We start from the raw sequence: 13208 nt of genomic DNA, 5'->3' as shown, positions 1-13208 counted from the left end.
GTGACAAATGATACTTTAAGAATAAATTATTGCCTAGGCCTTAAGCCATGAAGACTTACTCAGTTAATGGTTTGTTTGATATTTGAAGACATTAATTATTGTGGTTCTGTGTCCTTTGTAGAAGGAGAACTTCTGTCCAAAATGTAAATCAGTTAGAATTTACAGTTTGGGGCTGGTGTGTATTTAAACATAATTTAAAATGAATGTCTTTTCTTTAAAGGTCGAGTAAACATTGTTGATCTGCAACAGGTAAATTTTAAATTTATAAAAATTCTTTCCCTTGATTTTTCAATTTCTTGGTACTGTGAGTATTTTCAATGCCTTAAATATTCACCAATACTGATAATCATATTTTGTATAATGTTTATGAAGAAATATGTAACTGATACATTTAATCAGTTTAGTAAGTTGTCATATTGAATTGATTTAATAAGTTCTCAGTTGACTGACTTATTCTTTATTTACCAAATAAACTCAGAGTTATTATTTTATGTAATTACAGGGTTTATGTAATTTGGGGAGAAAAATCAGTAGGTTGATGTTTACTTGTTTTTAGTATGTGGAAGGAATAGAGAAATATAAAGAAACTAGAAGTATTTTTAGAAAGTACAATTGTACAGGTCACCATGGCATACTATATACAAGTAGCTGACGAATCTTGTCTGATATTGTATCTGTTTGTCATATGAATATGTAACTTAACTTCTTTTTTTTTTTTTTTTATTGAAGGGTAGTTGACACACAGTATTACATTAGTTTCAGGTTTACAACACAGTGATTTAACATTTATATACATGATAATTCTAGGTACCAACTATCACCATACCCAGTTGTGTAACTTACTTCTTAATACAAACTTTCTGAGCAAGTAAAATTGTAATTGTTCAGCAATGAAAATAAATAAGTAATAAGCCCTACTTTTTTATTTGACTTGAGGCTTTTTATAGTTTTTCAAGTCAATTTGAAATGTACCCTAAAGTCAGTTTTTTAAAAAGATGGTGCTAAGTAGATAATTTCAGACTTAAGAAACAAATATGAACTTATCACTAATGGAATTTATATTTATTTTCCAGGCAATTAATGTGGATCTGACTCATATTGAAAATAGAATTGGTGACATTGTTAAATCAGAAAAGCATGTTCAGCTAGTGTTGGGACAACTGATAGATGAGTAAGTACAATATTTAAGAGTGTTTTTTGTTGTGTTTTTTTTTATAAGGTTTGTGTTTAAATTAGCAGAACTGTGGCTAGTTCTGCATTTTGTTTAGAATTCTTATAGTGCTTATTTTCATTATAGGGATGTACTTAAAAATTAAATGCTTAATTGTGTGGAGCACTTAGAAACAATATAAGCTTTGATTTTTTTTCTATTAAAGCAACACAAAATATAATTTTTACTCTTTTTTATGTGATCTTTATTCTCAGAGCAAATTTGCTGAAAAAATATTCATGAAAAATGCCTTCAGACTTTACATTATTAAAAAGACTCTGCATTTATCATTTGGTTAACCTTATATTTAGTTGTTTGATAAGAAAAAATAACTTTCAGAATATGAGTAATGTGTAATATTTTTGTAGACAGACCCTATTCATTACTTTGGGGCATATCTTATTGCCACAGAAATTACACATGAGGGATAGAAGGAAATTATTCCTAATTTGTTTTTCTTTCTTCTTTTTTCTTTTTTCTTCACATTAGGACCTATTTGGATCGGTTAGCAGAAGAGGTAAATGATAAATTGCAAGAAAGTGGTCAGGTAACCATATCAGAACTGTGTAAAGCTTATGATCTTCCTGGAAACTTTCTGACGCAGGTATTTTTCTTAATAGTATAATGTATCTTTTCAGATGAATAAAGAATAAAGAATTTTAATGGAAAAAGTAAAATTAGACTTTTTTACAATTGATTTTTTTGCAAGCACTTGACTACTGATACAGCAATACACTTTGGGGATACTTCTTGTACATTGATGGCTCTGATGAAACCATTTAGAAACTATCATGACTTTTGTGAGCCCAGAGATACCCTAAAAAAAATTAATAGACTAGGTTCTAGGCCTGCTTTGGTGCAGTAGCAAGTATACCGAGTTCATAGTTTTATTTAATGCTTCTGATATCAACTAAACAGAAACTTGAACCAGGATATCTGTAGTTCTGATGCCCAGTTATATTTCAAATAACTAATGAAGATTGTCATTTGGAGGAGGTGTTATTGGCATTTTATGGGGTAAAGGTTAGTGATGCTGCTAAGCATGCTACAGTAATGCACAGGACATACCTCCCCTGAACAAAGAATTGCCTTGTCCACAATGTCAGTAGTACAACATCTGGTGATGGCACCATTTTTTCTCTTCTAAAGTGTGGCTATGATAGGGAGAACCAAGGAATCTCTTATAGTCTTTCAATTTTAGGTACTTATGTCAATACCCAAATATCTTGATTTGCAGTATAATCATAATACTACCTAACAGTAGAGGCTAGTCCCTTGTTTGTTTTCTTTCTTTTTTTTTAAATAGTTTGACACTTTAGCCGTAGGGATGTCCATTTTGTACAGTGGTAAGTATACGTTCTTTGGAGTTAAACAGTCCTTGATTGGAATTCTGTCTCTTCCAGTGCCTATTCTGTGTTAGAAAAATTATTTCATCGCTTTTATGCTTCAAGTTGCATATCTGTCCAATGGGAATAAGTATCTTTTTCATAATCTTCATTGAGGTTATATACATAGTGTATCTAGTGAAGTATCTGGCACAGTGGAGGCACTCAGTAAATGAAGGTTTTGTTTTGTACTGACTGGAACAAATAATGAAAAAGTGAAATCTATTTTTAAATATACATCCAGAAGCTGCCTATGTCCAGAAATGGTTCATCAGTCATTTTTATTTTACATTGGAAATAGCCCCAAGTAGTTAAGCCTTTTAAGATATCAGCAATTTGACTGACTTAGTTCTTGGCTCTGCTGCGAGATTATGAAGTTTCCTAGGTCCAAAATCTTGATTTTTAGCTTATATATCATGTGACTTTATGCTTTTGAAATTTCTCAATCATATAATTAATGTAACATCAGCATGCAGCATAATTTTGTAAGACTATACAAACGTATATATGTAATTTTGTTCTTTCAAATTAATAAAAATTTGCATCTTTGCCCCCAGGCACTAACTCAGCGGCTAGGTAGAATTATTAATGGACACATTGATCTTGATAACAGAGGAGTAATATTTACTGAAGCTTTTGTAGCTCGACATAAAGCACGCATCCGTGGACTGTTTAGTGCTATTACCCGGTAAGCATGTTTTAAAATATGTGTATTTGTACATGTCTTTGATCATGGCTTGCATATTTTTTTAGCAAAATCCATTCAGAATTCTAGTTTTTAAACAGATAGAAAAGGAGCTTCTATGAATCGGGAGTGGGGGTTCTAGAGCCCTAGACTGTAGCCAAACTCTCTCCAACCTACATCTCTTCTCCCAAACCCTCTCCACCTTCTTGACCAAAAGATGCTCTTCTGCAGAACACCCACGTCAGTTTATAAAGTCACCCTGTAACCGTGTACAGAGTGTGCAGCTTAAAGTCAAGAAGTCCTTGGGTCATAGCTCTATTACTTAGTAGCTATGTGACCTTGAGCAGATAAGTCAGTCACTTAACTTCTTTGGCCTCAGATAGGGCTAGATGATTTTAAAACCCCTTTTCACTAAATACCAGTCTATAATTCTAATGAATAACGATGTTACTTGCAAAATCACTTTAACTTTTCTAAAACAAGAATCTCCAAAATGTTTGGGGTCAGTGCAACAAACTTTAGTGTGCAATTAAGAAAGCCTACATTTTCAATTATCTTCTTTCTCCTGTGTCGTTAACTTTTATCTCAGTGGGTTTTGGGTCCCATCAGCATTTAAATATGTCCATATTTCTCCCATTTTAAAATAGTCAAACCTCAACCCCAAATTCCACTCTGTCTACCATGTTGTTCAAGGAAACTTGAAGTGAACTTCTCAGGAGTTGATGGCTACATTTACTGTCTCAGTGTTCTTACCTTCTGTTGCTTCTAAACTCACCCATCTGGCCTCAGCTGCTTATGGAGCAATGATGTCAGTATCATTAAATCATATGGCTGCCTTCTGTCCTTGTATACTTGACTTGGCAGCAGCATTTAACTCCAGTTATGCCTTCCTTCTTAAAGTGTTCTCGTCCCTTTATTTTGACACCACACTTTACAAGTTGCTTTTTCCTCTTTTGGCTGTGCCTTCTAAGTTCCCTTTTTTGGCTCTTTCTTCTTTCTCTAGCCTTTAAAGTTCTGTTTCAGGCCATCTTTTTTCCCTCAGGCCTGCACTGTCTTCCTAGGTGATTTAACCTTTCCTTTATTTTAGACTCACAGTACTTACACAGCATCTTTAGTGAGACATTTTACAAGTGCCTCAAATTCACTGTATTTACAAAAACTCACTATTCTTGAGCTATCCCACCCCAGTACTCCACCTGAATTTTTCCTTCCATTTGTGTTTCCATTACCAGTAAATGTTATATCTGGCTGAGTTTGCCAAAAACCTGCAAGTCATCCTTACAGCACCCTCTCTTTCACCTTCTGTTCCCAAACATAAAGGCTTTTGATTTCTGTATTCTAAATAGTTACAGAGTTTTTACTTTTCTGACATCACCATTCCCATCACTTCAGTGCATTTTTTGACTTAGACTATTCTGGTAGCTTTCTAACCAGCCCCTTTCTACGCATATTACCTTCTTGGACTTTTTTACATGGCAGCCACAGTGATTTCTTTTTGTCTCTTAACAAATCAAAAGCATTTATCAAGCACCTAACACATGCAAGGCACTAATGGCACAAAAGGATAGGAGGTTAGAAGGGAAAGTTTGCAACTTAACACAATTTTCTTTGCTCCACATGTGCTCTGACAGCTTGCACCAGATTACCCTCCTAACCCAAGAAACTGGTAATGGTGGTTGTTGCTGGGAGAGTAACTAGATAGCTGAGTGATGGAAATGTAGGAAATACTATTTTCTATATTTTTTGTACCCTGTGCATATATTACTTAGTCAAAATATTAAAACTAAAAATTTTTTTCCTACAGACAAATATTTATCTTTTTTCTTTGAGTAATTATTGTGGTGAGTATAGTTATCCCGTTCAGCAAATAATGTTTTTTCAGACTCAAAGTAGCCCTGAGTTTCTCTACATGGAGGTCTTATCAAATCATGAGGGCAGAACAAATTCTGAGCCTTAAAAGATGTGGCTAGGCTGTGTGGCTTCCAAATAGTTCCATTTAATGTACAGTCTTCGTATTTACATGTTTTATCAGGAACCACCCCATTCTTCTGGTCTAAGTTCAAAGAAAACACTGTATCTCTGATTCAGAGAGAGTTTAATGACATGAGAGGTAGTCAGAAAGAAGAGCAGGGAGTAATTGAGAAGAGGGAGGCACACGATAGGAACACTGAACTGTAGTGTGTTTCTGATTGAAATCGAAGTTCAGCAGCTAAGTTATGTACCCAGAACTCTTAAGTCCTTCAAGAGAGATTAAACATTTCCCATATAAATGAAGGCTGAAGGAATTCATAACCACTGAACTGTCACTACAGGATGTTAAAGGGACTTCTACAGATGGAAATGTTCCTGAGCCTACACCAGCAAAAATAAACCTACAGTAAAGGCAGAACACCAATTAGTTACCAAGCAACTATGAAATTAAAACAAAAGTACTAAAACCAACTATGCACAAAATCACTTAAGGGATACTCAGAAATGCAGATTGTAACATCTAATACATAAAGTGAGGAGGAAAAAGAAGAAAAAAAGTACTTTTAGATTGTCTTTGAAATAGAGCAATCATCAGTTTCATATAGACTGTTATATAGTTAGAAAGCTTTCCTTGAACCTTATGGTAACTGCAAACCTAAAGCCTATAATAGATACAGAAAAAATTCAAAAAGAGGAATCCAATCACAATGCTAAAGAAAACCATCAAATAACAAGAGATGAGTATAAGAGAGGAAGAAAGGAATAGAGAGGACCTATAAATAGCCAGAAAACAATTAATAAAATGGCAGTACGTACATACCTATCAATAATTATCTTAAATGTAAATGGACTGAATGCACCAGTCAAAAGACATAGAGTGGCAGAATGGATAAAGAAGCAAGACCCATCTATATGCTGCCTATAAGAGACTCATTTCAGACCCAAAGATATATACAGACTGAATGATAAGGGATGAAAAAAGATACAGCAGGAAGAAAAAGGAGTAGCAGTGCTTAGACAAAATACTTCAAAACGAAAGTATCAAGAGACAGGAAGGACATTACATAATGATAAAGGGGCCAGTCCAACAAAAGGATATAATCATCATAAAAATCTCTGCACCCAACATAGGAGCACTTAATATGTAAACAAATACTAACAGAATTAAAGAGGGAAATAGACTACAACTCACTTATATTACTAGACTTTAACATACCACACATCAATAGATCAACCAAACAGAAAATAAATAAGAAAATAGAGGCACTGAACAACACATTAGAGAGATAGACTTAACAGATATCTACAGAACATTCCACCCAAAAGCAGCAGGATACACATTTTTCTCAAGTGTGCATGGAACATTTACCAGATTAGATCATGTACTAGGCCACAAAAAGAACCTCAATAAATTCACAAAGAAGACAGAAAAGCCCACAAACACATGGAGGCTAAACAACATGCTTCTCAATAATCAGTGGGTCAATGAACAAATTGAAACAAATCAAGTAATGTGTGGAGACAAATGAAAACAAAAATTGAACAGTCCAAAATTTGTGGGATGCTGTAAAAAGCAGTTCTAAGAGTACATAGTGATACAGGCCTCCTTCAAGAAACAGGAACAATCCCAAATAAAGAGTCTAAACTCACAACTGAAAAAACTAGAAAAAGAAGAACAAATGAAACACAAAGTTATTAGTAGACGGAGGGACATAATAAAGATCAGAGCAGAGCTAAATAAAATAGAGGATTAAACAATAGAAAAAAACAATGAAACCAAGAGTTGATTCTTTGAGAAAATAAACAAAATAGACAAATCCCTAGCCAGACTTACCAAGACAAAGAGTATACAAACAAAATCAGAAATGAAGAAAACACAATGGATACCACAGCAATACAAAGAATTATTAGAGAATTTATGAAAAATTATATGCCAATAAGTGGATAATCTAGAAGAAATGGATAAATTCTTAGAAAAATTCAACTTTCCATGACTGACACAGGAAGAAACAGAAAATCTAAATAGACTGATTACCAACAATGAAAATGAATTAGTAATCAAAAACTCCCAACAAACAAAAGTCCAATACCAGATGTCTTCACAGCCTAATTTTACCAAACATTTAAAGAAGAATAATACCCATCCTTAAAAGTATTCCAAAAGATTGAAGAGGAGGGAATACTTAAAAACTCACTCTGTAAGGCCAGGATCACTCTTAATACCAAAACCAGATAAAGACACTGCAAAAAAGAAAATTACAGACGTATATCTCTGATGAACATAGATGCAAAAATCCTCAACTAAATATTAGCAAACTGAATTAAAAAATACATCAAAAGGATCATCCATCATGACCAAGCGGGATTTATTGCAGGGATGCAAAGATGGTATAATATTCATAAATCAATCAACATCATAAACCACATTAACCAAAAAAAAAGATAAAAATCACATGATCATCTCAATAGATGCTGAAAAAGCATTTGACAAAATTCAACATACATTCATGATAAAAACTCTCAACAGAATCAGTATAGAGGGTACATACTTCGACATGATAAATTCCATGTGCAACATACCCACAACTAACATCATACTTAGTGGTGAAAAGCTGAAAGCTTTTCCTCTAAGATCAGGAATGAGGCAAGGATGCCCACTCATCACTTTTATTCAACACAGTACTGAAGGTCCTAGCCATGGCAATCAGACAGGATAAGATAAAAGGCTTCCAAATAGGTAAGGAGGAAGTTAAATTGTCAATATTTATAGGTGACATGATATTATATGTAGAAAACCCTAAGGACTCCACCAAAATCTATTAGAACTAATAACTGAATTCAGAAGAGTTGCAGGATACTAAATGAATAAACAGAAATCTATTGCATTCCTATATGCTAACAACAGACTAGCAGAAAGAGAAATCAGGAAAATAATTCCTTTTACAATTGCATGAAAAAGAATAAAACACCTAGGAATAAACCTAACCAAGGAGGTGAAAGACCTGTACTCTGAAAACTAAGAAACTTGAGAAAAAGTAAAGAAGACACAAATAAATGGAAATATATCCCATGCTCATGGATTGGAAGAATTAGTATTGTCAAAATGGCGATCCTGCCCAAAGCAATTTCTCCGATTCAGTGCAATCCCTATGAAAATACCAACAGCATTTTTGAATGAACTAGAACAAATAATACTAAAATTCATATGGAACCACAAAAGACCCTGAATAGCCAAAGCAATCCCAAGAAAGAACAAAACTGGGGATATTATGCTCTGTGACTTCAAGCTATATTAAAAACTACAGTAATCAAAACAGTTTGGTACTGGGACAAAAATAGACCTGTAGATCAATGGAACATAATAAAGGGCCCAGGTGTAAACCCATGCATATATGGTCAGTTAATACAGGATAAAGGAGTCATGAATATACAGTGGGGAAAAGACAGCCTCTTCAATAGCTGATGCTGGGGAAACTGGACAGCTGCATGCAAAAGAATGAAACTGGGTTATTGTCTAACTCCATACACAAAAGTAAGCTCGAAATGGATATAAGACATGAAACCATAAAACTCTTTTAGAAGAAAACATAGGCAAAAATCTCTTGAACATAACCATGAGCAATTTTTTCCTGGACACATTTCCTGGGCAATGGAAACAAAATGAGCAGTAGGACTACATCAAACTAAAAAGCTTCGGTACAGCAAAGGACACCATCAGCAGAACAAAAAGGCAACCTATAGTATGGGAGAATATATTTATAAATGATTTATGTGTTAAAGAGTTAACATCCAAAATATATAAAGAACTCATATGCTTCAACACCAGAAAACAACCTGATTAAAATGTGGGTGGAGGACCTGAACAGACATCTCTCCAAAAAGAAATACAGATGGCCAACAGTCACATGAAAGATGTTCCACACCGATAGTCATCAGGGAAATGTAAATTAAAACCACAAGGAGATAACTCATAGCAGTTAGAATGGTCACTATCCAAAAGATAAGAAATAACAAGTATTGGCAAGACTGTGGAGAAATGGGAACGCTGCTACACTGTTCGTGGGAATGTAAGTTGGTGTAGCCACTATGGAAAGCAGTATGGATATTCCTCAAAAAACTAAAAATAGAAATAACATATGACCCCATAACTCCACTTGTAGGCATTTACACAAAGAAAACAAAATCCCTGATTCGAAAAGATATATGCACCCCTGTTTTTCACTGCTTTATTTACAGTAGCCAAGTTACAGAATCAGCCTAAGTGTCCATCAGTAGATGAATGTATAAAGATGTGGTTCATACACACAATGGAATATTATTCACTCATAGAAAAAGAAATCCTGCCATTTGTGACAACATGGTTGGACCTGGAGGTTATTATGCTCATTGAAATAACCCAGGTGGAGAAAGATAAATACCGTATGATTTTACTTATTTGTGGAATCTGAAAAACAAAACAGAATGAACAAACATCTGTAGACTCACAGACACTGATAAGTGACTCGTGGATACCATTGGGGGCGAAGTTGGAGTGGGTGGGTGAGAAGGGTGAGGGGGATAAAGGGGCACAAAAATACTCAATTATAATAGAAGTTGGTCACAGGGATAGTAGTACAGCATGGAAAATATAGTCAGTGATTCTGCAACATCTTCCTGTGTTGACAGGTAGTAACTATACTAGTGGTGGTGATGATTTAATAATATGGGTAATTGTTGAACCAATATGTTGTATACTTGAAATGAGTATAAGATTGTCTATCAATACTTCAGTTAGAAAAAGAAAGATAAATTTATGTTCTTAGAAAAAAGAAAAGAAAAAAGTCCTTCAGGAAGTCCTCTGCATTTTAGTAGGAATGTGTTCAGGTAGAAGGGAACAGAAAACACACAAAAAACAAAACAGGAGAAGGTTGTAATAATTTCAAGATAAACAGAAGAGAGCAAACTGCACGTAATTGTTTTGGAGGCTCATGATAGTTTAGCTAAAAATTTTGAGTAAAACAATTTAATGAAAAAAAGTTGATCCATACAAGAATTTGGTAAAAATTATAATTTAGTCAAAAATCCCAGCCACAGGAATTGTGTCAGTTCATATCCAGACACTGTTTCTGCTCTCCGAAGTCTGTCATAGAGGAAATTTATAACATCTTAAATAGTCAACAATAAAAGATCAATTAGGTAGAGTAACTTAAAAATCTTTTGAATATATGTATAAAAGATAAGAACACAGCCCAATCCCAAACCAGAGAACAGGCAACTGGCTTGAAGGGAATAGGGTAAAAAAAACTATGGTCAGAAAAAAAGTCTAGTTTCCTTTACTTTAAAAAAAAATTTTTAATTATTATAAAAAACAGCAGTAACAAGGAACTACCTAAAAGAAATGAAAACATATGTCCATACAAAGATATGAACACCGTGTTCATAGCAACATTAATTATAGTAGCCCTAAACTGGAAACAGTCCAAATGTCTATCAACTAATGAATGAGTAAACAAACTGTGGTATATCAATACAATGGAATGCTATTCAGCCACAAAAAGGAATGAATACTGATGATGCTTCATTGTGCATGAACCTCAAAAACATGCTAAGTGAGAAAAGTTGGACACAAGAGACCACATATTGATTCTATTTATATGAAATCTCATTTATAAAGGCAGAAAGGAGGTCAGTGGTTCTCTAGGTCTATGAGTGGCAGCAGGAATTAACTGTAAACCTCTATGAAGGAAACTTCTGGGTGATGGAAACATTCTAAAACCGAATTGTAGTGATTGTTGCTCAACTCTATAAATTTATTAAGATCATTAAATCTATACTTAAAATTGGTTGGATTTATGGTGTGTAAAGTGTACCTCTTCAAAGGTGCCAAAAAGAAAAAAAAAAAAGAAAAGCGTAGTCATTACCAAAAATACTAATAATCAGAAAAGAGCATTTTAAGTGGATCCCTCCTGGTCATCCACCTAATCTGAGAGTGTATCATTTCAGAGTTCTTTTGGTGTTTATATGATCTCATTTTTCTTCAAAAATAGAATCATACAGATTGACTTGACTGTTCCCAGGGGGGGAAAGAGCCTCCCAGATAGAAAGAATAAAACGAAGAAAAATAAACAGAGTAAAGGGCCAGGCAGATAGTCAGATCTATCTGAGGTGAAAGTTTGGTGAGAAAGTAAATTGATCCTACATTGAGAACCCAGATCAATTCTATTAACATTTCTTCTGATTAACTTAAAATTTGGTGCAATTTTTGCCTTCATTTTTTTCTTTTAAATTATTTGGTGCTTTTCATAAACCTAGTTATTTTTTAATTCATAAATATGTGTAACTCTTTAACAAGATATTTCTGTTTTTTGTTTTGTTTTTTTGGGTTTTTTTGCTTTTCGTAAAGGCCTACAGCAGTCAATTCTTTGATTTCAAAATATGGATTTCAGGAGCAGCTTCTTTACTGTGAGTTTGGTTTAAATTACATGTCACTTAATTAGCTACTGAATAGACTATTAATGTAAAATTTACTAAATTAATGTTTTTTACCTCTTTTAATCTCAAAACTCATGTTAAAATATTTCTGGTTGAAAATTTTTTCTATACCAATTTTCACATGTGTCTCTGTTATACCCATCGAACGTTTTGCGTTGACTACCCCCAGAGGAGTGGAATGAAAAAACATTGTGTGTGTGTGTGTGTCTGTGTGTCTGTGTGTCTGTGTGTCTGTTATGCATATACATGCATAGATTTAAAAGTGTAGGATTAAGAATAATTTCACTTTGTTTCTTATGGACTTTTACTACATTTTCTAATATGAAAGTAAATAGCTTTTGTCTAAAAAAATTTTACACAGAGCTTATAGAAATAAAAATGGATTCTTAACCACTCAAACAGGATGGTAATATCTCCAAAATAATCTTATTTTGTGTATGTGTTCATGAAGCTCTTATGAGGTTTTGAAAGATTTTTTTTAAACCTTTGCTGGAATAGTTTTTAAAAGCCATGACTAATCTTTCCACTCAGGTATCTATGCAAATAAAAGAATTAAAACAGAATAGAAAAGAAATTCAAATACAGAACCAAAAATTAACTTAAATTCACTATATTTTCAGAATATGGAGCTAAATTTAAATGTTGTAAGACAAAATTTAAAAGTAAAATGTGACATATTTTGGAATCTACATAATTTGGGGTTGGTGGGATTTCATTATAATGTCAAGTTCTTCAAGTACTAATTGGTAGCTTGATAACTGATCTGAATTTAGCATGGATTCATGTTATACAGAAAATTTTAAATAATGCGTTGCAGTCTATTGAGAAGTCTAGACTCTTCTGACGTATTCTGATTTAATCAGCATTGAAGTTGTGAAATTCACATGTAAACTAATTTTAATTTCCATTAAAGGGTAATGTTCATAAACCTTTCTTTATGCCAAGCATCTTCTGAATGTGTTTGCTGATTCACTCCTTCCTCTCTGCTTTGTCTTTTTTTAGGGAATTTTAAATAAAAAGCATAGATTTGGTATTAAGAGCACAGCACTGTCCAGTTCTCAGACCAGCATCAGTCTGATGATGGTGGTGGTGGTGGTGGTGGTGATGATATTTAGTAACGTTTATTGAATGCTTATATGCCAGCCACCATTCTAAGCACTTTACTTGAATACAACAATCCGGTGAGATAGGTATTATTATGATGTCCACGTCATGGATGAGAAAATGGAGGCATAAGTAAAATAACTTGCCCGGTGTTTGTTAGCAAGGTGGCAGAATTGAGGTTTGGACTTGGGCTGGCCTGGTGCAGACCCATCCTCCTAACTGTGGCATTATACTTCTTTCCTAGGTAAGGGTCAAGTGTGTTGCTTTAATTTAAACAGCAGAAATGTAATAACATATAAACGTCCATGGCTTAATTTCACACTGTTGATTCTAATGTGATCAAGGTGTCTTAATTGTCCTAAATATGAGAAAATTGAACTTG

General features: G+C 33.8%; 1 protein-coding gene across 1 annotated transcript in view; it reads left to right on the top strand.

Moving 5' to 3' along the window:
• UFL1 (UFM1 specific ligase 1) overlaps positions 1–13208 on the top strand; it is a 32467-nt gene that overhangs the window by 2252 nt on the left and 17007 nt on the right. The window contains exons 3-7 of the mRNA XM_017681399.3: positions 221–249; positions 1074–1171; positions 1700–1814; positions 3153–3283; positions 11634–11692. Coding sequence (XP_017536888.3) covers positions 221–249; positions 1074–1171; positions 1700–1814; positions 3153–3283; positions 11634–11692 — 432 coding nt within the window. The remainder of the gene's footprint in view (positions 1–220; positions 250–1073; positions 1172–1699; positions 1815–3152; positions 3284–11633; positions 11693–13208) is intronic.

Source organism: Manis javanica, chromosome 13, assembly GCF_040802235.1.
Source record: "Manis javanica isolate MJ-LG chromosome 13, MJ_LKY, whole genome shotgun sequence".
Taxonomy (NCBI): Eukaryota; Metazoa; Chordata; class Mammalia; order Pholidota; family Manidae; genus Manis; species Manis javanica.
The sequence above is the reverse complement of the archived record's forward strand: the minus strand, read 5'-3'. Positions and strand labels throughout refer to the sequence as shown.